The following is a 26,577-nucleotide window of genomic DNA, read 5'->3' as shown; positions in this document are numbered from 1 at the left end:
TTATTGTGTCCGTTCAAAAGAATACTCTTTTTTCTAACAGCAAAGGAAAAAGGGAAAATAACTGAACAATGTGTTAGATTTGAACCATGTGTTTCCAGGTGAACAGATCTATTCACTATTCAAATGTAAAGCAGGTGAGTTTTTTGGTAGGGAACTGTAAAGTATTCATTAACAACACATTAATAGGGATACCATTTTATGAAGGATAATTATGCAACTTACCATTAGCACTGATGTTTTCCTCTTTAATAAACAATTTGTTTTGGCAATTTATGTAAATTAAAGACAACAGAATAATACTCTTGCAATTCAAAGCATTAAACAGTGGTTGTTAAACCAAAGGAAAAAAGCAAATTTAAAAAGAATTACAGACACTAAAGTCAACAACTTCTCAAACCTTTAGACACAGATGCCAAAACAAACTGATTTCTGGAACTGTATACCGATGTACAAGGTTAAGAATTTTCAAGTATGTTTAGACATCATGTTAAGGCCATTCAGGTGATGCAAGAATTGGGTTAAAAAAACTTTGAGGAGTATTATGCTGTGAAGAGTATCTGGACCAGAACACAAATTATTAACAGAAAAAGCAGATTAAGTGCTTTAACTAAAGAAAGAGCAGCTACACTTTATTCCCCCCTCAACTCAAATATAAAACAGTTTCATGCCTACTTTATGAAACTATTTGACTTTCAGGATTTAAATAAAATGCTTAGGAGCCAATGTTATGGCACACTGGGTTAAGTTACTGCTTGCAATGCCAGCATCCTATACCAGAGTGCCAGTTCAAGTGCCAGCTGTTCCATTTCTGATCCAGCTCCCTATTAATGCACCTGGGAAAGCAGCAGCAGATGGCCCAAGCATTTGGGCTCCTGCCACCCATGTGGGAACCCAAAATGGATTTCCTAGTTGTTGGCTTTGGCCTGGCCCAGACCTGGCTGTTTGAACTATTTGGGGGAATGAAGCAGCAGATGGAAGATCTCACTGTCTCTCCCTCTCTCTCTATTGTCCTTTCAAATAAATAATCTTTTTTAAAAAGAGAAAAAAAATTGTATATGTATGTTTTCTAAAATGACATTTAAGAATAAATGAGAATTTCTGGAACTTTACTTACCCTTTTTACCAAACCTTCCCCCATACTTCTTCTACAGCATCATTATCATGAAAGCATCACAAAAATAAAAATCAAATTTAAAAAACAACAAAATTAGATAAATGTGAATATGTCAAAGGAAATCATTTGGAAGATTTTAAGTCTTGATCATTTCCTTACAATTCTTGAATTTTAAAGATCTTCTCCACAAACTTTTTTTAAATAAAAGTTTTATTGGAGAAAAATAGAACCACCACGTACACAGGGAAAAGAGCACAAAAATTCAACTCATACAAAACTGAAAGTCACAATTATCCAATGTAGTTTGCAACTGCTTTTCAGTTTCTTAAACAGCTCCCCTCAACTTGTTTAATAGTCTTGCTAATTTTTCAGCTAAAACAGCATCAAGTTTTCAAAAAATTAAGAACATCAGGGAAGGGACCTGCTTTCAAGGTAACAAAGGTGACATCAACAATCTCCTCCTAACAGGACCAACTCTACCTAAAAATTGCATAAGAGTACCTATTGAGTCTGGTTATTAGTCTACATATTTGAGAGACCACCTGGGATGAGTCAGAACACTGATGTAGATGGTCCAGTATGAAGAGAGGGCAAACAAATTGGCCACACTTCGTTGTCAGATGCACTATTGTAAGAAGATCAGGGAGGGGTAGAGAAAATACAGGTGATGGCTGCTCAGAAAGAATTTAGGAAGGAATTCTAAACACTATAGTTAGACAACAGTGTGCAATCTGATGCAGTCAAAGAGAAAACAGGCAATTTTTTTAAATATATAGCTGGCCACAGGTCTTTGAGAATTCAAGAAAACAATTAATAGTAGACATAAGATCCAAAGGTCTCCTCAGTTGAAGTTTAGGACCTAGGCATTCTTCCTAACGGCTCTGAATAGGCAAGGAAATATGCTGTTGCAATAAGTATTAAAGTAGTTCTGATTTTTAAAAAAAGAATAAGATTTTTTTGCTTCTCCATATCCATTACTTTCAAAGCTTCAATGAAAAATAAAGAAGCAAAACAAAAATAAACGGATGTTAAAGAGAAGCCTTTTACTCACATTATGAATTTGAAAAACAATACTTTTGTCATTTTTCCTTGTATAAACAATCTTGGGACATTCCTCTGAGAAGCAGGGGTCCAGTGGCTATGAGAACTCTTAACTTCAAGCAATGTTCAAAGGGGAACTACAGAATTTGAAATTCCCAAATAGGGAGTATGTGAGGAAAATGAGGGAGGACTTTTATACCTAGGGTTTTAGGAAGTTAGAACATGGATGATAGTAAAGGCTCATTTATCAACAAAGAGTTGGGATGCTTCCAAAAAAAAAAAAAAAAACCACGCTGGTACAGAAAGCAGGAATGGTAAATCCTAGGAAGCCTGTAATAATTGATAATTGGTCCAAGTTAAAAACAAAACTGTCTAAACAACATTTAAAGCCTATAAGTATGTTGAAAATCAGTTGATGCATTTTTTGCTCCTGTAAAATTTTATGAAATGTTGATTTTGGTCACTTTTGTAATTTTCATATTGTATTCATTTTTAACATGAAGAAAGTATTGGAGTTTTCTCTCCAATGATGTTCTTCTAGTACAACAGATCAGCAGTGTTCTATTTTAGCTATTTTTAGAAGTACCTGTTAATCAGCATGGTAAACCTGGGGCTAAGCCACATACATACATCCCATACTCATAAATGGAAAATTTTAGGATGTGAATATATGATACTATATAAGCAACTGTTCCCCTACCTGAAAACTTGTTTCCAAGTAAGTTCTTTTTCAAATATTCCTTTCAGTGTAACAGAACATTACCTAGTAAAATATCAATAGTTATGACAACTTATTTTTCTTTTCAAGGAAAATCACAAAACAGGTGAATAACCAAGTCCAGGGTGGTTTTTCTATTTGATAAATACATCCAGACCTCTGTACAGTAAATAAATTTTGCATGCAGCTTAATTATCTTTAAATGACATTTTAAGCAAATAAACCTTTTGCCTCATCATTAATGGTGTATAAGAACCCCCCTCCCTTTTTTTTAATAGTCATAGGGACCTCTTCCCTTGTTCTAAAGAGGATTCATGAAGACCAGGTACTTTCTTAAAAGTTTTCTGCACATCATACTGAATAACATGCAAAAGAGTTCAACAGCATTCTTCTTAAAGTAAGTATTACTCTTAAAAATGGGCATGTTAACCACTGAAAAAAATGTTCACTCGACTATTTCCATTACACCGCTTCGTTTGGTCATTGGTAATAAAAAACAGAGTCAGATAATATAGGATCAACAGGTTAGTTTATCACTGGCTACTGCATAGGACCCCAAGTGTGCCAAGGTCAACATCTATGCAATATAGTTGTACTGGTTTGGATTTTCTTTATCTCTTTCCATGTAGTCCCGGTCAATTAAGGATTCTATTCTCTTCTTAAGATCAGCAGGCTGTTAAGAGAAGGCAAATTTTCAATGCAAAGTTTATGATCATTGGCTCAAACTCACCAACATGCCCCACCAAAAAAAGAAAATTTTGGTTTATTGACTTAATATATGTAATCTTACCTGTTCGTATTATTTAAATCTCTATTTTAGAGAAAAATATAATAAAAATCAGGTTAAGTATTTTATGTGATAGATTATACATATACTACAATGCTATACTTTTGCAATATTTTCTATTTTATTTTAGAGAAATCTTCCCAGAACCAGATACTCCCTGCACAGTTAAATACAAAAGACTAAACATAACAGAATTTCACATGAGGAATACATTATAGCTTGAGAAATCAGAAATTTAGTTTTGCTGAGACAGTTTGAGAGGACAATACACTTTTTTTTTTTTTTTTGACAGGCAGAGTGGACAGTGAGAGAGAGAGACAGAGAGAAAGGTCTTCCTTTTGCCGTTGGTTCACCCTCCAATGGCCGCCGCGGTAGCGCGCTGCGGCCGGCGCACCGCGCTGTTCCGATGGCAGGAGCCAGGTGCTTCTCCTGGTCTCCCATGGGGTGCAGGACCCAAGGACTTGGGCCATCCTCCACTGCACTCCCTAGCCACAGCAGAGAGCTGGCCTGGAAGAGGGGCAACCGGGACAGGATCGGTGCCCCGACCGGGACTAGAACCCAGTGTGCCGGCGCTGCAAGGCGGAGGATTAGCCTAGTGAGCCGCGGCACCGGCCGACAATACACTTTTACTTTGGGCAAAAGCTAATTTTGCAAGTTAGGTTTAATTTTTATAAATTAACTTAAAATATGGGGGCCAGTGTTATGGTATGAGTTAAGCCACCATCAGCATCATATATGAGCACCAGTTTGAGGCAGCTGCAGCCATTTAGGGAGTGACTCAATGGATGGAGGATCTCTAAATCTCTCTAACTCTTTCAAATAAATAAAAATAAATCTTGATAGCTTGCCTTCATGACTGTATTCTTAGCTCTCAGATGACAAAATTCAACTATACACTTGAGTGTATGTCTAGACTATAAAAAGTACAGGCATCCCTTGGTATCTGCAGACGTTGCTTCTAGGATCCTCCCTTGCCCTCATGCCAAAATCCAAGGATGCTCAAGCCCCTTATACAAAATGGTGTAATATATGCAAATAACCCATGTACATCCTTCCACATACTTTAAAATCAACTCTAAATTAATTATTATACCTATTACAGTATAAATCCTAAGTAAATAACTGCTATTTTGCATTTTTTAGGGAATAATGACAAGAAATAAAGTCTGTACGTGTTCAGTACAGCCCCACTGCTTTCAAATTTTTTTTTATTTATAGTTGGTTGAATCTGCACGTGTGAAATCCATAGATATGGAGGGGCCAACTGTATCATCTTGCCTACTAAATTTTTCATAATATGTAAAATGAAAGGGAAAGGAATCTGATGGGGCAGTCAAAACTTTAGTCATAATTTTTATCCAGTAATCTTAAAGTTCAATAAAATGATTTTCTCTTCATTATAATAAAAGACCTAGAATACCAGAACAATCTTTATGAAAGCAATCCCTTAACTTCCCTAGCATCAGTGATCTCTATGGCTAGAGGTGCAGTAATTGTTAGGCAGAGCATGAAGGTGACAGGGCTGTAATGAGGTGGCAGTATCAGGCTTGGAAGAGAGAAAAAACCTCTTAATTAAAATAGCTACTGAGGGCTGATTATATGCTAGGTCCAGTTCTGAAATTTTCACATTCAAGATCTCATGAAAACCTCATAATTATATAGAGTAAGTACTACTATTAGCAACATTTTACAAAAGAGGAAAGAAGCTCAGGTGAAGTGATATATCAAAGTCCAAAGCTTATAGAAATCCTAATAGCCAGGAGTCTATCAAAACTCTTATTAAGAGTTTATCAACACAAGGGTTTGGGAATATTCTGGAACTTACACAATATTCCAGTACAATATCACCCTATGTGTCTTCATTACTGGGCATTTACCTCGGAATATGTCCATTAACCAACCAATTTCAGTTGACCAGAACTGAAATTAAAATTTTCAAAACGATACCAGTCTGTACACAGTTCAGACACTTAATGTAACCTAACCAACAGATTTGACTCTATCTAAAATAATGACATCTGGCAAATATCAAGGTATTTCAAGGAGAAAATAAGAAAGAAGTTCAAATGAAAATAGTGAATGAAAAAAGTTTAAACTTACAAGTTTGAGAGTTTTACTAAATTGTTATCCCCTTTTTTCACAGTTGCCCCTATGCCAACAAATTTTTTCCTGAATCATATGCATCAGCATGGGAAATATTTTTGTTTCGCCAAATGCTCTTGAGGCTTTCATCTATGTTTACAGGATTTGTGCCTGAAAATTTAATGTATCCTTTTATAAGAAGCTCAATATGAAAACACAGAATACCTACCTTTACTGGGAATTTCAATTGGTTGTACACTTCTGAAACAAGCAAATTGTGACTAAGTGTCTTTCTCATCTTCATAATTCGAACAATTGCAGCATCAATTTGATATTGTCTGTCTTGAAATACTCTTTCTGTAGTACTTGCCTGTTCCTCAACCTAACAAGAGGGGTTTAAACTTAAGAATTATACCTGAAGTGAAACATGATTACTTACACAAATTTGTACATTTTACTGACATACCACTCACTGCTTTAAATATACTGAACTATCTAAATGGGACCTTACAGATGATGACAGAAAAAACCCTGTAAACATAGCTCCTTTCTAATTATATTGCCCTGTATCAATGAAGTAATGCCAACATTACTTAGTAGAAAATACTATCTTTGAACTGCTTTTCTGGAAGTAAGGATGTTTGAGACAGAATTTACCATTTTCTTTTGACTCTTCTAAATATATCAGTTACAAGGGGTTGCTGACCAGATTTCTGTGTAACAATATCTCATCTATAAACTGACTGACTTCTGTCTCAAATCATGGTATTGAGTAGCTAAGCAAACTGGTTGGCGTCAAGTTCTTTGACAATTACTTTTATTTTGTAATATATAAACCAGAAATGCATGCCATTAATGCTTACATTCCTTTAAGACTAATAGAGATTTAAGTGTTTAGCAGTTTATCACACTTGATGCAAAATTTAAAATGACAACCTTTAGTAACTGAACCAAAAGTTTAGATTTTGTTGCAGCAGTTTCTTTCTGATACAGCTTAATTTTTTTCATTCAAATTCAATCTAGGTCTCCTACATGGGTGGCAGGGACCTAACTCCCTGAACCATCACCTGCTGCCTTCCACAGTGTGCATTAATAGGACACTGGAATCAGGAGCCAGGACCCAAACCCAGACACTCCCATATGGACTGTAGGTGTTCAAAGAAATGTTAACCACTGCACCAAATGCCAACTCCATAGCATAAATGTCTTAAAAGTAAGGTTATGATAATCCTTTAAGGGAGTATCATTCCTCTGATGCCTATGTAAACATAACAGGAACTTTTTTGAAGATACCTATCCTTGTCCCACATTAAAATTGTTTCTCAAATATTGCATTACACATTGTTGGAACTGAATAACTGGTTTCAGAATGCTACACTTGGTTTCCTTAATAAAAATCTCATGCAAATTCAAATGCCCAAAACAAAATATTCACCTCTACTGTCAATAAAAGAAATACTAACTAAATCATTCAGATTTACCAAGCAAATTGACAAATCTAAAGAAGAAAATTTAATCTTTAGTGTTGGGGAGGGCATAACAAGATAGACACTCATATGTTGCTGGTCCAAGTATAAATTGGTTTGGCCTTTCTGGAACACAATATGACCTTATGCACTAAGACTCTTAAAATATTCACACCCTTTGATCCAAAGAAATTGACTTCCATGGATTTATCATAAGGAAAGGATCAGAGAGATTAAGATTTAGGTACAAAGATGTTTCTTACAGTATTATTCATTCGTACTGCTAAAAAGTGATGAATATAAATGCCAAATAGTGAGCAGTGGCCAGCCATGTCAAAGAGTATTTATTATAAAGCCAGTTGTGATTTCTTAAGGAATTTAATGGCACAGAAAAATTCTAAACAGGATATAAAACTGTGCTGAAAATCTGAACCAATCATGTGTAGCCTCCAACAACAAAAAACCCAAAATTAAATACTGAAACATATTCAGCTAGATACAGGCACAGAAATTGTTAATGGTACTGCTAGTTTTACTGGTATAAAATACTTTTTAGAGGTGGGCATTTATGCAGCAGTTAAGTCAGTCACTACTTGGAACACCTGCACCCCATATAGGAGTGTCTGATTTGAGTACCGATTCCTCCACTTTTGGATCCAGCCTCCTGCTATGTACCCTGAGAGGCAGCAGATGATGGCTCAAGTACTTGGGTACCTGCCAACCATATGGGAGATCCAGATTGGGTCCAGGCACTTGGCTTTGGCTTGGGATTACCCTGGCTGTTGCAGGCATTTTAAGAGTGAACCAGCATTCCTCTGTCTCTCTACCTTTCAAATAAAATGAAAAAAAAAATAAGTACAAGAAAAATTACATTTTAAAAAGAAAATATTCTTTATACATTTCCATCATGAACATGTGTAATTCCACTGAGTTTAGACTAAAAGAAAGTGAAAAATACCGTCTCTTTCATCTGGATTTGATTGATCTTTATCCTGAAAAGTTTGTGTTTGAAATCATCATTACAAATGAACTTGTCACCATCTTCTATATCTTTGCCCTTTGGATTTTTCGCCAGAACTCTAGCTTTTCCACAGGCTAATGACTGCAATGTTCTCCTTAACTCTCCATCCTCTGAAGAAGAAACAGCAGCTTAGTTATTTGTTACTACCTCATCAGCACGAACAGCTACATTCAACCTCAATCTAGCTTCTATTCCCATCCCTCTATTAAAACTTCCACCCACCACTTTACACCATGCTCATCTCCAATGACTTCCTCTATGTCCTATCTGATGGCTTATTTTCTTAGTCTTCTTTTAAGGGTATTAATAACGATTCCATGTGGGTAACTACCAAGTTTGAAATGACATTTCACTTCTGTCCAGTCCCACATTTAATGGGCACATCCACCCAGCTGTACTAGCATCAACTGCAGTACGTCCAAATTTTCATTTATCATCTTTTCTATAAAATGGCACCCTCTTTCTAACTGTTAATGATGATACTATGCATCTACTCTGGTGAGAAACCTTAGAAACATTTTTTAACTCTTCCTTCTTCTTTATGCTCCACATATCTAGTGGTTGTTTTCTTAACGATGTCTCTTCTCAATTGTATTGGCTTCACTCTATTCTAAGCCCCTTACACTTTATGCCTGAATTACTCCAAAAGCTTCTAGATTGGAATCTGCTCATTCTCTAAGATGTTCTGTATACTGATTCCAGCCAAGTTGTTTAAGTAAGTTATTTCCATTATGTCACACATTTGAGAGCTTACAATGTATATTTTATTTGCCAGATTTATCAAGCTCTCCATAATCAGGCCCTATCCAGTTTAATTATTTAATTCTGTACCTCATTTTTCTGTGCTACAACTAAGCTCTTCTGCCCAAGTTGTGCCCATTCCTACCTCAAAGCCTTTTCCACAAATATTTTCCTTGCTGCATATGCCTTCTCCCTGACCAAAACCTGAAAATTGGGCTCAATTCCCACTTCTGTCATGAGGGTTTTCTCAATCGTGTTTCATTAAACTTCTAACATACTTCTAGTCAGCAACAGACCAATACTTACTTGGTTTTGAGATTATTTCAAGTGCCATTTCCCCTTTCCTCATGGTTATATTAAGAATACTGAGGAGTAGGATTATTCCTTTGTTATCCCCCAGAGCTCTTAACATAGTGGTATACACATAGCAGATACTTAATAATGCTTGCTAATCAACTGATTCAACACAAACCGATTCCAGTAGCCTGTTTGATCTCTTCTAAACTGAACTCCTCTCCCTCATTAAACATTAGCAGCACCAGTGTTTGAAAAAGAGAGACCTGGAGTTCTTTTTTGCCCTGTTGAAGAAATAGCAGTGTTTAGCCATTTTTTAAAAAAAAAACACATGAAAAATTCATCAAATAAGTAATCTCTTATAGAAAAAGCATTTTTCAATTAGTGGATTTAGAAACATGGATTAACATTACCCAGAAAAGCCACTTGAGGTGGTAACACAGTATATTCAATGTACGGTTTAGGTATGATCCTACCTAAAATAGTGGGAAGGATTAGTTGACCTTTTAACAGGTCTTAAAGCTTTTTAATTAAAACAGAACAAAGTAATTAAAATTAATAACTCAGCCCTATGTGTCATTACAGATTTTCATCACGAGTGGCAACAAATCAGTATTTCAAATGCATTTTCAACTTGTTGGATTCAGATTAGTCATGAAAAGCTAAAAGGGTTTTTTGAAATTAGATATGGGCACTGTTCCCCATAACTCCCACTCTGTTCTGCAGCTCCCAGCAACAAGATTTCTGTGAAAAAGTGGCAGCATGGATTGTGCATCCACAGGTGGGGAAAGGATGAGTGGGAGAGGCTTAGTTTTTGTTTTTTGTGGAAGGGCCAAATCACTTGTGGAAAAGATCACATCCTTAAAAATATACACAAATCTGTGCAAACTATCATTGTCTTCATTTAGCTATCTAGAATACATTTATTAGACAGCAGCTTAAACCATCCAGTTAAGAGAGATGACCTTAATATTAAAGACGAAGAAGAGGAAAACTAAGTTCTGGGAACACCCACTTACCTCTTTAAACTCTGCTTTTAGCACACAGTGTCCTAGGGTTGACTGCCACTGAAGTTTCCTGCCACTGTGTTTACCTAGGTAAAATGTCTTAAAAATCTCCTGAAGCTTTACCATCTAAAATAAATAAAATAAGGCTTTATTTAAACTCCACATCCAGTACCACATTCACCACTCTTTATACCTACCTCATGTGTAATAACTTCTGGAAATCTCAAAGACTATACTCTTACTATGTAATACTACTATTACCACTTATTTTATATGGATTTATCAACATCTCTCTATACCATTTAATCATCCCTTCTTTAGAAACACTACACCATGCACTATACTGGTTCCTTTACCTCACTGCTGCTTCTTGGTTTTCTTCACAGGTTCCTCTTCCTACCACCAGCTGAATGTGAGCCTTTTCCAAAGTTTTGCCTCTGCCACGTTTTCCATATTCTCCCCCATACTGAGAGAGATCTACTTCCTGGACTTCCATGATCATCTCCAAAGAGAATTTTCATTATCTTTTTCTCTAGCATTTACCTCTTTTCTAGGCTTAAGTCCTGAGCAAGATATTTTCCCAGGAGTTTGGATGCAATCAGTAAGCACTCATCATTTAACAGTCCTGCCAACAGATGAAATATGGGCAAAAAATATTTGCTAGCTAGGCAGAATGAGGGATATAATCTGCAGAGATGTAAGAGTTGGGGAAACTGGCTCTGAACCCAGAAACTTGGCATCATTAGCTGTGTGCTAAACTGGACCTGGGAATATAAATATAAGAGTAAAATATTACAGGAAACACATGAAACTTGTATAACAAATAAAATTTTAAAGAGCAAAATACTAAAACAGCTGAAATTTGGTATTACTACCTTCACCGAAATTAGCTTGATATAAGGTTTTGAATTATGATTTCTATGCCTGTAACTGAGGTCCTAAATAGTAACTCTTACCTCTGGTGGTAAATGGACTTCCATAGGTACATATGTTGGCCAATAACCCATTGTCAGGATATTCACAGTTAATTCAATATTTCCAGGTACATTCTGGTTCTGCATATACTATAAGAAGATCAACATGTACACTGAGATCTTAAACGTATGTACATTTCATGTCCTACTACCGATCCATTTATGAGAAGTTCCCCACTATAAAATTATAAGGATACTGACCATCTTTAAAATAAAAGTCAATTATTAAAAGGACTTTAAATAAAGCCTTCAAGCCTTCACAAAATGTACTACATAAAGACATCAGGCACCATTTTGATACAATGGCATACAAGGATCACATGACTTCATGATAAGCATTATCAGCTTAAATACTTTCTCACATACAGCTGGGCTATTATAGTATCTCTTCTCCATTATTTTCCCCAGTACCACCTGCAGTCCCCACTTTTGCAGGGAACTTGGAGCACCAGAACCAAACCCTACTCTTCCTCACCCCACCAGCTAGCCCAAGTCTCCAGTTTTTCATTTGCTCCAATGCCTGCTTTGCAAGGGGTAACCTAAAATGGGGGGAGGAAGAACAGGGAGAAAGGGCAAAGCAAATAAATACTATATCTACTACTGCATGATCCATGATCCTACTGACCCTGATCTTTCTCTTGAGTCTTTCATTTTCCTCTTTAGAAATCTAATGGTAACCAACAACAGATGCTGGAGAGGATGTGGGGAAAAAGGGACACTAACCCACTGTTGGCGGGAATGCAAACTGGTTAAGCCACTATGGAAGTCAGTCTGGAGATTCCTCAGAGACCTGAATATAACCCTACCATACAACCCAGCCATCCCACTCCTTGGAATTTACCCAAAGGATATTAAATTGGCAAACAAAAAAGCCGTCTGCACTTCAATGTTTATTGCAGCTCAATTCACAATAGTTAAGACCTGGAACCAACCCAAATGCCCATCAACAGTAGACTGGATAAAGAAATTATGGGACATGTACTCTATAGAATACTATACAGCAGTCAAAAACAATGAAACCCGGTCATCTGCAACAAGATGGAGGAATCTGGAAAACATCATGCTGAGTGAATTAAACCAGTCCCAAAGGGACAAATATCATATGTTCTCCCTGAGAGGTGACAACTAACCAACCACAAAAAGAAACCTGTTGAAGTGAAATGGACACTATGAGAAACAGTGACTTGATCAGCCCTTGTCCTGACTGTTGATGTACAATGTAATACTTTATCCCTTTTAGTATTTTTTTTGTTCTAGTTAATACTGTTGGTTGAACTCTGTAATCAACACACATTTATTCTTAGGTGTTGAAATTTAACTGAAAAGTGATCCCTGTTAAATATAAGAGTGGGAATAAGAGAGGGAGGAGATGTACAATTTGGGACATGCTCAATCGGACTTGCCCCAAATGGTGGAGTTAGAAATATGCCAGGGGATTCCAATACAATTCTATCAAGATTGCATGTACCAATGCCATCTCACTAGTCCAAGTGATCAATTTCAATTCACAGATGTGGGAGACCCAGGTACATTATGGTTCTGCATATACTATCAGAAGATCAACACGTACACTGAGATGTATTGGGTTAAACCACCATCTGCAGCGCCAGCATGCCACGTGGGTGCTGGTTCGAATCCTGACTGCTCACTTCTGATCCAGCTCCCTGATAAAGCAGCAGAAGATGGCCCAAGACCCGGTTGTTGTAACTACTTTGGGGAGTGAATCAACAGATGGGAGATCGCTCTCTTTCTCCCTCTCTCTCTGTAATTCTTTCAAATAAATAAATAATTTTTAAAGAGTTATTTTATTTATTTGAAAGACAGAGTTACAGAGAGAGGTAGAGACAGAGAGAGAGGTCTTCCATTCGCTGGTTCACTCCCCAGATGGCCACAATGGCTGGAGCTGCGGCGATCTGAAGCCAGGAGCCAGGAGCTTCCTCTGGGTCTCCCATGCGTGTGCAGGGGCCCAAGGACTTGGGCCATCTTCTACTGCTTTCCCAGGCCATAGCAGAGAGCTGGATGGGAAGAGGAGCAGCCCATAGGGGATGCCGGCGTTTCACGCCAGGGCTTTAACCTGCTGTGCCACAGCGCTGGCCCCAAATAAATTTTTAAAAAAGAATAAACTCTAAACTAGGTCAAATATATTTCACTGGTCATTTTTTTAACTGTTGCATCTAAGTTGTTATGGCATATTTACAACAAATATGTTCTATTTTTCTCTTCAATATAAATCACCTCAAGGACACAACTAAATATATTTAAGTTCAAAGAATTAAGTAAGAGTTTAATTCACTTTTACCTGTTTGAACTGAATCATGATGTCTTTAGAAAGCTCCATGTCTTTAAACATCCCTTCAAGCTTGCTGGTGAAAGCAGCTCCACATTCTATAAAAGATATTTGTATATTTATAATATTTTAAAGGGGTAACAACAAAGAACTTAAGAAGCATGAAATGTAAAATTTACTTTAGCGTGAAATATGATCCATAACTGTTCATAAGAATAAAAAGAAATCCTTAACCCAAAGTGTATGCACCCTAATTCAGAGTCAAACCCTTTAATCCTACAATAATCTTATCTAAATTTAGGTATAAGAGAAATGTGAAATTTTTATACAAATAATGAAAATAAGAATGCCTTATTTTAAATAACCAAATAGCTCTAGATATGTGTAATAGGTTAGAAACCTCATGGGCTTGCACAATTTATGTTTTCATCACATATACATACAGTGACTGACCAAAGAGGTAATCAATTGAAAGAATAAAAATTAAACTAACATTTTCCCTCAGAAATCAAAAGAAACAAAGAATGGCAAACATACCATGTTTGAGTTTGGACAGCATTGATTTTTCAGCATCTACAGATGCACTCTTCCCAACTAACAGACGCTTGGCTAAATCTTTCTTATAGAAGGCCTCAAAAACATCCTTGCCTGTGTTAAAAACAAATACAAGACTCCTAATATTCCAACAAAAAGTTCTGACAAAACTGCTTTAAAGTTCTTAATCAATCACATCATTACTCTAAATTATTTTACTACATACAGTTTATTCACGTTTGTTAAATGCAAGATACATTAAAGATCCATTTTTGTCCCAGACATTTCAAAAGTTCTTTATTGTAAAGAATTAAGACTGTATTAGCTTTTCTTCAGAAATGCTATTAGTTTACTGGTAGCTTTAGTACCAATATCTGAGAGATTAAAAAACAGCAAAAATCCAGGCTCTCAAGAATAGAAAAGTCAAAGCACAAGGCAATTAAGAAACATTCCTGAAATATCCCCAAAGAATTAAATGCAAGAAATAAAATACAATTTTAAATTTCTAATTCTCAAATAAATATTCCCTCCAAAATGATTACACTTTGTAGTTTCTGTTCAGTGCTTTAAAAGAAAAATATTAAAATAGTATTAAAAACTTACCATAGATAAATCTAAATATGATCATAATTTTATCCAACATTTTCTCAAGTTCTTCATCTGTAGCTTCTTTGTTGCCTGCACGAAGCTTTGAATCTACATACTTGGCTGAAATGTGGGAAAAGTTTGTTATTTAATGATCATGAGTATCCAAAAGGTACTAGGCACTATTACATACCTAAACAGAGTACAATATACTTAGTTTTTTCAATGCTTCAGAGTTACAAGTGGGTACCGCAAAAAGTTCATGTGAAAACAAAATTAAAACAAATTTTTTTGGGTGCAAAGAATCTTTGAAATGCAGTTTTGTAATACACACTTTCCATGAATGTTTTGAAGTAATTGCGTACACCAGCAGAAACGCATTTTTTAAAAGTATCCAAAGTTGGGGAGACCAAGTGACTTGCTCAATGTCACAGAGCTAATACACACCAGATTGTGAACTTAAACCCAATTCTTCTGAATCCAAATGCGAGGTATTGCCCCACTATACCATGAGTGTATCCATGTTTATTAAAATGGGGTACAGATAATCTGTGGGAGAGGCTGCATTGTAGCCCTGTGTGGGGGTAATCAAAGACAACTGAAAAACATGGGACATCTTCTGGAGTGTCATTGTGACACTGAACATAAGCAAGTCTAAACAATACTTTCCTATTAAAATAAACCATACACATTAAAGAGCAGAAGGCAAACTTCCTAAAACTTCTAAGGATAAATTGTGGACAGAGAACCCCAGATCTCAAGGTACTCCTTCTCAGACATTATGGTGTATTTCAGTGGAAAAACTCAAGAAACATTGCAGTATATACCACAACCTTAACCAAAAGGGCCCAGATTATTAGGTTTATTTTCATTCTGGACTTTCTCCTTTACCCACTGGCAACTGTAATTTCACACTGCCATTTTTTGGAGCCCTAACGGTGAGCTTCTAGAAATAGCAACCTGCTCGATTTCTAAATCACTGTAGGCTTGGAAAATAATTAAGCTAATTATTAATAATAATAGGTTCAATATACTGTCATAAAGAAAGCACATCATGTTTGACATGTAAGCTTTCAGACATTTTTTGGCTTAAAGGACATAGTCCTTGTATCTGTGCTCTGAGAAACACTTTTCAGATTTGATATTTACAGCTAAGCAATCCCAAATAAATAAGGTGCTAGTATACTACAACTCTATCAAAATTTCAGATGGAGTTTTTATGAAATAAAAGAAACATAATTGGAAAAATACCTATAAGTTCAGCAGGTTTATTTGGTCTCTTGTTTATGAATGTTTCAAATGCTTCTTTCATGGCATTGATAAACTTTTCATTCTTCAGAAAGCAGATATCGATTATATGATCAACCTTATCTTTAAAATCTAGCAATTCTTGAACCATGGTTTTATCTTTTTCAGGATTAATTACAATAGTGCTGCCAAATGCCTAAAAACAAAAATTAACACTTTTTAACTGGAATTACCTACAATGAAAACAATCTCTAAATTATATTCTAAATCAGCATGTGTATATACAGGTCAAAAATCTAAAAATGTTCTTTTTGAAAACGAGGAAAAGAAAACATTAAAGTGATAAAATATCCAGACCAACACATTAATCTATAAACAAAAAAATAACAAAGAATGACCACTGACTCTATAATATTATAACATGATATTATTAGAAGCCTCTGGGATCTCTTCCGTATTTTTAAAGAGGTCAACTGAATTTTTTAAAAATAATGATGTGTGTGTGTGTGTGGGGGGTGGCACTGTGGTGCAGCAGGTTAAAGCTCTGGTCTCCTGTGCCGCCATCCCATATGGGTGCTGGTTCGTGTCCTGGCTGCTCCACTTCTGATCCAGCTCTCTGCTATGGCCTGGGAAAGCAGTGGGAGATGGTTTAAGTCCTTGGGCCCCTGCACCTGCATGCGAGACCAGGAAGAAGCTCCTAGCTTCTGGCTTTGGATTGGCACAGCTCTGACCATTACAGCCATCTGGAGAGTGAACCAGTGGATGGCAGACTTTCTTTCTCTGTCTCTGCTTCTCTGTAACTCTGCCTTTCAAATAAATAAATAAATCTTAAAAAAAAATGATGTGGGGCCAGTGTTGTGGCACAGCAGGTAACTTAAGACACCACCTTCCCATGTAGGTATTGGTTCAAATCCCGGCTGCTCACTTCCTATCCAGCTCCCTGATAATGCACCTGGGGAAGCAGCAACAGATGGCCCAAATGCTTTGACCCGTGCACCCACATGGGAAACTGGGAAGGCGCTCTGGGCTCCTGGCTTCAGTCTGGCCCAGCCCTGGCCATTGCAGCCATTTAGGGAGTTAACCATTAGACTGAATATCTCTCTCTCTCCTTCTCTCTTTCCCACCCTGTAGCTCTGCTTTTCAAATAAATATTTAACAAAATAAAAAAATAATGATCAGGCTTCAGTGTGAGATTAAAGGAGAGAAATTTGGGGGTTGAAACAAAGTCCTTTCTTTTTCCACAATCATTGTGGAATTAAGTGTTGATGCTAGAAATCACATCAGACTTCAATCAGGTTTTATTGCTGATTGGCCACACTATCATTTTCAGGCTGACAGTTCTCAACATTTCCATGACTTTTTAATTAAAAATCAAAACTCCATTACTTAAAATAGTTGCAGCTAATACTTGCTAACACATGCCCTGGGGGTATATAGATTATAAGCCATTAGAAAGGAAAACCACAGGTAGATTGTTAATACCTTGATGTACTCAATCCACTGTTGCAAGAGAACCTGAACGCCACCTCGAACTCTACTGAAGAGCTGATACAGCAGAGACAAATCTTGAATTCGGTTTTCATCAAGGAGGTTATTTAAACCTGAATGTTTACACAGATTTTGGCATTAAAATATAGCAAACAAGGATGTGAACAAAATTGTCAGATATCTTATTGCCATTTAAGTTAAAATTACTGTGATAGTGGTCTTAACTATGACTAGTCTGTATGTGAGTTGCAGAGATTTTCTTTGAATTAAACCCAAATAGACAATCATCTTTCTAGGTGAAATGTAAATACAGCTACTTTAGTCACTATAAAAATAAAAATAGTTGATTTCATAATGGTTTGGGCCATTTAGCATGACAGATCAAATGTATAAACAAATTTATTTAAAGTGCTTCCATAAATTATAAATACCTCATATATGGTGTTACATATTACCTCTGACATTACTCTAAATAATATATTTGAGTACTGAGTATGGCCTTTGATATATCAAAAGATATATCATATACATATCATGCATAGAGAGTTTAAATGATGCTTCATATTTGATTTTTAGAATGCACTAATAGTGGGACTGCATTAAATTTCTAAATATACCCATTTTATACAAAAAGTAAGATCAAGAAAAAGGTACACTTTTTCTATTTGTTAGACTGGCAAAATAAACTCAAAGTATACTCTAAGATCACTCAAGGTTAAAAGTGCTTAGTTTTATTGCCATGAACAAAAAAATTCAGTGCAAAAAGGAATGTCTTTACTGTAGTCTTACATATTAAGTCAAGTTCTTAAATTCTCAGTGTTTTTTTTTTTTCAAATCAATTATTTTTTTGAAGGGCAGAGAAACAGAGAGGAGAAAGAGAGACTCCTCTCCATCTCTCTCTCATATCTTCCTATTTGCGGGTTCCCCAAATGGCAGCAATGGCTGGATCTCCCACATGGGTGGCAGGAACCCAATTACTTGAGTCATCACCACTGCCTTCACTCCCAGGGTATGTATTAATAGGAAACTGGAATCAGAATCAATTCCAGGTACTCTGACATGGGAGGTGCACACTTGGCCAAAAACTTGCTCCCCATGTTGTTTCTTTTGTGTTAGTGGACACGCTCTTCTCAGTCCCTGTAGTTTTCAAATACAGAAATTGACACTTCAGAAAGTTGACTGCAATGAATAGGGAGAAAGGGTTATGTCTATCCTCACAAATACTGACACCTGCCATTAAATGGGAAATAGGTGGGCATTGTGGTACAGAGGGTTAAACCATGGCTTGGGAATCCTACATTCCACATAAGAATGTCTGGTTAGTCACGGCTACTCCACACTTCAGATCCAGCTTCCTGCTATTGTGCCTGGTAGGCAGCAGGTGATGGCCCAAGCACTTGGGCTCCTGTCACCCATGTAAGAGATCTGGATAGAGTTTCTGGCACCCGGCTTCATCCTGGCCAGACCTGGCTGTTGTGGCTATTTGGGGAGTGAACCAGTGGATAGAAGATCTATCAATATGTGTGTACATGCACATTCTCTCTTCATCACTATCTTTCAAATAAATCTTTTTTTTTAATTAAAAGGACATTTTTTAATTCCCTACTTGTTTGTCACTAGTATTTAAAAAGTAACCTCTTATTTACAAATTGTCAATTACCTTTCTGAAGAATTGCTGTTAAGTGTTCCCCTAGAAGTTGTTTCTCTACAGTAGCAATTAATGATTTCCTAAAAGGAAAAAAAAGTTTAGAATTATTGACAGTTGACTTTCTTGAAAATGTAAAGCTTTTCCTGGTGAAGTTATTTGACCTGGTGGGTCAAATAACTCATTTTATGTTAATTTCAACATTCCTATCCTAGGTATAAATTAATAAGCACTCAGAGTTACTCTACTGCATGCCTAGAAGGAAAACTGCATTATTTCAGAATTTCGTTTACATAATGAAATAAATATCTCCATGGGATTGCCATGGCTGGCTTTTTCCAAGTTTCTCTGCTTTTGGTAGGAAGCAAAGTTATCTATGCTGTTTACAGGAATTCCTTGGTTGTTAACAGTTAAGAAAGCACAGAGGGGTTGGCATTGTAGCACAGTGGGTTAAGCTGCAGCCTGTAATACCAGCATTCCCATTCGGGCACTGGTTCATGTCCCAGCTGCTCCACTTCCAATACAGCTCTCTGCTGGTGGCCTGGGAAAAGCAGTGGAAGATGGCCCAAGCGTTTGGGTCTCTGCCACCCAACTGGAAGACCCGGAGGAAGCTCCATGCTCTTGGCTTTGGCCTGGCTCAGCCCCAGCTGTTGCAGCCATCTGGGGCGAGAACCAGCAGATGGAAGGTCTCTTTCTCTGACTCTTCTTCTAACTCTGCCTTTTAAATAAATAAATCTTTAAAAAGAGCAAGCACAGAAATAGCCTATTCTATGAACACCCATTGAATTTTATTTGGCCTAAAGATTTTAAAGATCACATTAGTTTCTAATAATATTTTTAAGTTACATTTTAAAAACACAGACAATAATGAAACCCTTGATTAAATCTAATTAGCTACAGAAAATCTAGCCTTAAGTTTGCATTATGAAAACAATAGTTAAAAAATCTTAAAATAGTTACTAACGTGTCTAAGGTTTCTAAAATGCCTCAAGTAACTGAAGAACAGTTTAAAACTATTAAGCTGAATATGTATACTTACTGTGTAGTCTGATCTAAGTACGTAATAAGTCTGTCTGCTTCTTCTTCTAGACGTTTGTTAACATGATGAAGATATTCAGGAACCTACAAAGATAGTTTTTTATATTATTGTTCTCCTCCTCATAAATCATTCAGAAAATTTCAAGTCCAAAAGATCCTGGTAGCAGCCCTATCAAATGTGACATGGTTGAATCATATGTAAAATTATAGGTAGAGTTTATAATCCAGAATTCTGGCCTTTAAGAAAAGAAAGGAGCACCCAAGTGAGGGAAGACCAACAGAATGTTGGGAAGATAAATGCAAATAGAAGCTTATATACTACAAAACAAGGTCTACTGAAGAGATAATGGATTTATTAATCATGATTTTTAAATACCTCTCTTTCTTGCATTAATTTTTGGCCTTCAGCTGCATAGAGTCGGTTAGTTTCTTCCAAAAATCGTTGTTCAAAAGAATCTTGATAAATCTGGAAGGGGGAGAACAAAATAATATTTATTCAATAATTATTTATTGAATGCCCTATATGTGAACAACTCTACGAATTCGGTTTTTAGATATCAAACCAGGGACAGAATTCAAATGTGTAGTAAGTGAAGTGGTTAACTTACTTGTAAATCAGAGAGCATACTTAAAAGGCTTCGGAGTAAACTTCTATCAATTGCTTCACCATTCCTTTCCCTCTCAATCAAGAGAAGAATGCCATCAATTGTCTTATTCTGGACTTTCTGATCACTTATAATATGTGCCCTAAATAACTCCAGTCCCATGTCCCTAAAACAAAAACCAAATATAATTTAAATTAATTTACAACACCACCACTCCTAAAGAATCTTGCTGAAGTTCTTACAACATGTTAATTATGGTTCCAGGATTTATAGCAACAATTGAAAAAGGATAAAATCTATACATTTAATTTTGAATAACATTATGAGATTAAACCATATAGGAAGCTCATTTTGCCTTTAATGAGAACCGAAATTAAATTCCTGTCTTCATCTATAACTAAGTTTTGTTATATTATTTCCTCTGGTAGATTTCTTCCTCGGTAAAATAAAAGAATAATTTTCACTGTATTAGTACTGAAAGGTTATTTGGTCATTTATTAACTGGCTTCCAAACTCAAAAGTATCAATGAACTCTGATCACTGCTGTAGGTCTATATTAGGCATGTGGTAAGGGAAGAGTTCATTATACTACTCTTACTTTCGTGTATACATGGACTTTTCCATAATAATGTTAAAAGAAAATGAGTAAACTCCTGCCAACCAACAGCAAAATGATTCATATTCACAGATATTCCAGAGGAAACTTGAATCCTCTTGGTTAACAAAAATTCCATAAATGTTAGGAAATGTTAGCTATCTTCAATATCAGAACAGGCAAATAGCATTAAGAAAATAAAACTATAAATAAAAGGCTAGAAACCAAATATGAATTTTCAAGAGAATATTCACAGCACCGGTTTGTTCACTCTCTTTGTGTAATTAAGATTTGACCATTATTTGTGACACATCTTTTCATAACATTTTTCTGGCATCCTTACCAAATGGAGGGCAGCATTGAATTCTGAAGAACGTAAGTTCTATCCAGAAACAAAAAGATGCTCCTGATCATGATCTGTCAATGGGAAAAAAAATCAAGTTTTATGTACTTTTTTCAATTTAAAATATTTAAATAATAAACTGAAGCATTCATTCATATATAACTGAACTACTAAGATGAACCATAAAGACAAATACATCTACCTGAGAATATGCCCATACCATTTTCTTTAAACTGTTGTCTTTTTAAAAAAGATAGATTCATTCAACAGGCAGAGTGACAGCAAGAGAGGGAGTGAGGCAGTAAATGAGGGAGAGACTCTTTCAGAGAGATCTTCCATCTGCTGGTTTACTCCCCAAGTGGCTGCAAAGGATGGGGTTGGACCATGCTGAAGTCAAGAGGCTAGAAGTTCATCTGAGTGTCCCACGTGGGTGCAGTAGCCCAAGGGCGCCATCTTCTGCTGCTTTCCCAAGTGTATTAGCAGGGAGATGGATGGGAAATGGAGCAGCCAGGGCTCGAACTCCAATACAAGAAGCTGGCATCATCACAGACACTCAGTCCACACTGCCACAATGCCAGCACCTGCCCTGTTTTAATCCTTGTTGGGGTTTCTAAAATAGAAACACTTAAAAAATGGCCCTCTGGCCTTTTTGCTACTTGTGAAATAATCGAAAATAAAAATGTAATCAAGGGGAGATTCATACAATTCTTCCTTCACAATAGTAACAAAGGTGACACTGATTTAAATTGCACATCTGGTATTTTGGGGGGGAGGGAATAGGTGACTTTAAGATTTTAATTTGCAGAATATAAGGTATAAACTACTATCAGACTAGGGAGAAGCGAAAACATTGTGACCTGAATAAACCAAAACACCATCCGGCACTTTCCCAGGTAATCAAATAGCAGACAGGATACTTGGCAATAGTCACAAACAAAATGTAATCTTTTAATGAAATAAATACTTTTTTGTTCAAGTGTGTCACAAATGAAAATGATCCTAAGGTACAAGTCATTCTGAAGTGCTACTATACCTGTTAACTTGTAGTTTTAAAATACAAAAACACAACAAAATTGGTTTCCAATTCAGAAAAAGAGCAGGTATTAAGGCAGTCTCTCTACTGCAAGCTTTTAAAATTAATATTCCTGTATCTGAAGAAGTTTGGGTGTTTTTTAACTGCAGTGTTTGACTTCAATGTAACTTTTCCAGCTTACCATTTGTCTGCAATGGTTCTGCCAGCATCTATCAATCTTCTTTAGGAAAAGAACACTATCCAATGAATCCATGAGATATATGTTAAGGATACTTTAAAGTGCTTAGTACAAGTAATCTACACAATGTAAAAGCACAAAGCTAAACATCAATTACAGAACAAAATGCTGTTTTTCTTATACTGTAAAAAAAAATTTAGATTCCACTAAAAGAGCACCTTAAACATAAGTCTCAAGTGTAACTAAGCATTATGTTCTTACTTTACAATTTCCCTTTGAAATGGATATCTGTTAGGGCAAAACAGTAAAGACATATGGACATCTTATTAACACAAATACCACATGTAGATTTGGATTCTAAAACTGAGAAAGTCAAAAACTGTTTTTTTTTTTCTGAGAAACACAAAGAACAAAAATATACAAAGTGCAGAAAATCTACTTCAAGCTGGGTTAAGTAGTGAAGGACAGGGAGGAAGAAGATAATAGAAGATTTTATTGTTTTTAAAAGGATATTCTCTGAACTGATGAATTTGTGCTTTGATGTGATCTTCACAAATCTGTCTCAGCTGTTTGTACAAGTTTGCAGAAATCTTGTAAGAACAGAGATTTTCTACAGCCTGCAATATTAAACAGACATTTTCTCAAGGAAAGAACAGTGAACAGGACTCAATTATTTACATTAAGTTCCTAATTGCTTTGATATTTCTATCACATCTGCTTGTTAAAAGGGGTTATTCACCCATTTAAGACACAGGGTAAAAGCAACAAAATATATCCATGTTGGTGGGCAACTTCTTCGTCACCAATAACATACTACAGCTGTATAGGTTAAAGATGGATGGAATCAAGCCAAGTTCTCCCCTGTGAAGACATTCAATTACAGCAATTGCTACCTATGAAAGTTATCTTGTTATTAAAAATGTTAATTATTTTCACAATTAACTTGAATCTCCAATTTTATTTTTAAAATAATGCCACCAATTGTTATATTTTACTATAATTGTAATTTTTTAAGATTTACTTTATTTATTTGAAAGACAGAGTTAGAGAGGTGAGACAGAGAGAGAGGTCTTCTATCAGCTGGTTCACTCCCCAGATGGCCGCCAACGACCAGAGCTGTGCCGATCCGAAACCAGGAGCCAGGAGCTTCTTCCGGGTCTCCAATGTGGGTTCAGGGGCCCAAGGATTTGGGCCATCTTCTACTGCTTTCCCACGCCATAGCAGAGCTGGATGGGAAGTGGAGCTGCCGGGTCTCGAACTGGTGCCCATATGGGGTGCCGGCACCGCAGGCCAGGGCTTTAACCCGCTGCGCCACAGCACTGGCCCCTATAATTGTATTAAAGATTATACTTTCTTGGGTTTTCCTGAATAGAACAAAGCAGACATTATTGCTAGCAGTATTATGAGTATGAAACAATGAAATACTAAGGAATTTTCTCCAACTTTTCAGTCTAAAGACAGATAAATAAATACAGAAGTATACAACTAACTAAACATTAATTATGAAAGAAATGACTATTTTTCACTTCTTTTGAATTGGTCTTCTTTTATACTCAGATCACAAAAGGACAAGCTTCAGATTTCACTGAGTTTTCTGTTATGTGTTATCAAAAGATTTTCAAATTTAAAACAATAGGCTTGGTAAAACTCTCTGGGTGAACTCTGATATAATCTATATTTCCAACTGGTAATAATTTTGTATAACACTAGGATTCCTTTCTCACCATAACAGAAGGCACAAATTCCATTAAAATGGACTCGGGGGGGGGGGGTATCCAAGTTCTGTTGGTTAGAGTGGAATTTTGTAAATATGTAGTTGGAAGTTGAATTCCAGTATGCAGGTCCAATAAATAAATTAGCTCATGAAAAGAAAGCTTGAAAGAAATGGCTCACACCATTGGAGGGAAGAAGCCACACCTCAACAGGAAACAGTAAGCCAATTAGATTCAGCAGCTGACTGTAGGCTGAGTCTCCTCCAGTCACTTTCCACAGGACTTGGATCTGGGCCACAAATGCCTAAGGGTGTATTTATTTCATGTGCCTCTACGTTCACACTGGTCTTCTATGAAATGCCCTCCTTCCTCTCACTGTATCTAGGTGTTTCTTTTGAATGATCTATTTTTCTCAGCATTTTTCACTTCCTTGCTTAGAATGTCATGTGACTTAGTGCATACTTCATCTTCTCCACATTTCCTATTTCCAGTATTTCTTAAAGTTCTATTTATCCCATTTCCTTCTGCTGTGTTCCCCTTTCAACCATGAAACAGTTCTCAAAATATTTATCTTGTCACACAAGATACCATATTCTCTTACTATTCAACTAGGTCTCACATCTTCCAATAAGTTGTTCTTAACTACTTCAGCAATCAGTGACTCACATGGTATGCACAGCAATCATTATCACACACTGGTTTGTAACTAAGTCAATACTATTTATCTTTTTACATGTATATCCTGTCTCCCTGACTTCTCTTATGATAGAAAGAGATCTGGCTATCTATAAGTTCTCTAGTAGTTTTTGGGCTCTCAACCAGGAGAACATATTAAATATTCAAAAAGTGAATGTATCTACCACAATCAGCAATGTGGGCTTACAGTGTGGCCAGAAAACAGGTAATTACAATAGTGTGTGCTAAGTGCTAAGATGGGAATAAGCAGACAGATAAAGCCCCTAATCAGCCCTTAGGGAAGGAGAAGTCAGGAAAACCTTTCAGGGCAAAGGTAAAGAGGTGATCTCAAAGATCCACAGGGAAATGGATAAAGCGCTAAGGGTAATCATGAGAAACAGAGGAGTAAGCTGGGCTTTATTTGCATACAGCTTCACCTGTATTTAGTTGGAGGATGATTTATGAAGCTCAAGACAAGAAAGGCAGGGACATCTAAGGTGAGTTTTGAAGATCAGTTTGGAAGGGAGCACGCTTCTTCATCTGAGCCTCAATTGCTTTTTTAACATGTGGACCAGAGCTAATAATTTTCCTTCCTCAGCAGCCTTTCTTCAAACTCTCGTGTAGTACTGTAAAGAAATTCCCTAACAGGTATAAAAAAAGGCAAAGGATAGAAGTGTTTGGCGCATGGTCTGTGATCATTTATTTTAAAGGGGGAAATGAATGAAAACATACGGCATTGTTTTTACATACATAAAATATCTCTGGAAAGCAATCCAAAAAAATAATAATATCTGATAAAAGGGGAACTAGCTGGGGTGTTAGAAGATGAGATGGAAGTAGTTTTCATTTCATGCTCAGTAACACACAAATACAGACACAGTACATTTTGGGCTTTGAAACAAATACATTAAGTATTTTAAAAGCTTAAATACTTGCCTCCCCTAATAAAACTCTATCTTCCCCACCACACTTCTTTGCATGGTATTCAAGGCTCAGTCTTATAATTTTAGTGTTTACATCTAATTATAATCTTCCACATAACGTAGAGCTGAAGCACTCTGCATCTCTCACTTTTGAGCAAGGATTGTTTGGAGTAGTCATGTGTACTTAAAATAGTTGACTTCCAAAACTTTTTCACCCAAGCTACAGTAAAGAATACATTTTACGTCACAATCCATTGTACACAAAATGCATATAACTGGAACAGTATCTTCATGAACTAAAAAGCAGTACTATGTGTCATATACTCTGATAGCTTCTATTTTTGAAAAGTATTGGTTACAAATGACCATCAGGAAACCACTAATGTATTTTCTGTATTATTTTCCTAGAATCATTTACTTTTATTTAAGTCATTTAAATTCCA

At 36.3% G+C, this 26,577-nt stretch overlaps 1 protein-coding gene across 3 annotated transcripts in view; it reads right to left on the bottom strand.

Annotated features, from left to right (window-relative positions):
- Positions 1-1,311: 1,311 nt before the first annotated feature.
- The window catches only part of CUL4B (cullin 4B), a 73,264-nt gene continuing 47,998 nt past the window's right edge, over positions 1,312-26,577 (bottom strand). For all 3 annotated transcript variants that reach the window (XM_062182887.1, XM_062182889.1, XM_062182888.1), the window contains 18 exons: positions 23,338-23,441; positions 22,828-22,897; positions 21,614-21,687; positions 20,679-20,841; positions 20,447-20,536; positions 20,072-20,154; positions 19,048-19,115; positions 17,382-17,500; positions 15,903-16,095; positions 14,670-14,774; positions 14,070-14,180; positions 13,545-13,630; positions 11,228-11,335; positions 10,284-10,397; positions 9,443-9,548; positions 8,167-8,339; positions 5,972-6,124; positions 1,312-3,546 (listed from right to left, as the gene is read on the bottom strand). In XM_062182887.1, the coding sequence (XP_062038871.1) occupies positions 3,451-3,546; positions 5,972-6,124; positions 8,167-8,339; positions 9,443-9,548; positions 10,284-10,397; positions 11,228-11,335; positions 13,545-13,630; positions 14,070-14,180; positions 14,670-14,774; positions 15,903-16,095; positions 17,382-17,500; positions 19,048-19,115; positions 20,072-20,154; positions 20,447-20,536; positions 20,679-20,841; positions 21,614-21,687; positions 22,828-22,897; positions 23,338-23,441 (2,016 nt within the window). In that variant the 3' untranslated portion in view covers positions 1,312-3,450. The remainder of the gene's footprint in view (positions 3,547-5,971; positions 6,125-8,166; positions 8,340-9,442; positions 9,549-10,283; positions 10,398-11,227; positions 11,336-13,544; positions 13,631-14,069; positions 14,181-14,669; positions 14,775-15,902; positions 16,096-17,381; positions 17,501-19,047; positions 19,116-20,071; positions 20,155-20,446; positions 20,537-20,678; positions 20,842-21,613; positions 21,688-22,827; positions 22,898-23,337; positions 23,442-26,577) is intronic.

Source organism: Lepus europaeus, chromosome X (genome assembly GCF_033115175.1).
Source record: "Lepus europaeus isolate LE1 chromosome X, mLepTim1.pri, whole genome shotgun sequence".
NCBI classification, from domain to species: domain Eukaryota; kingdom Metazoa; phylum Chordata; class Mammalia; order Lagomorpha; family Leporidae; genus Lepus; species Lepus europaeus.
The sequence above is the reverse complement of the archived record's forward strand: the minus strand, read 5'-3'. Positions and strand labels throughout refer to the sequence as shown.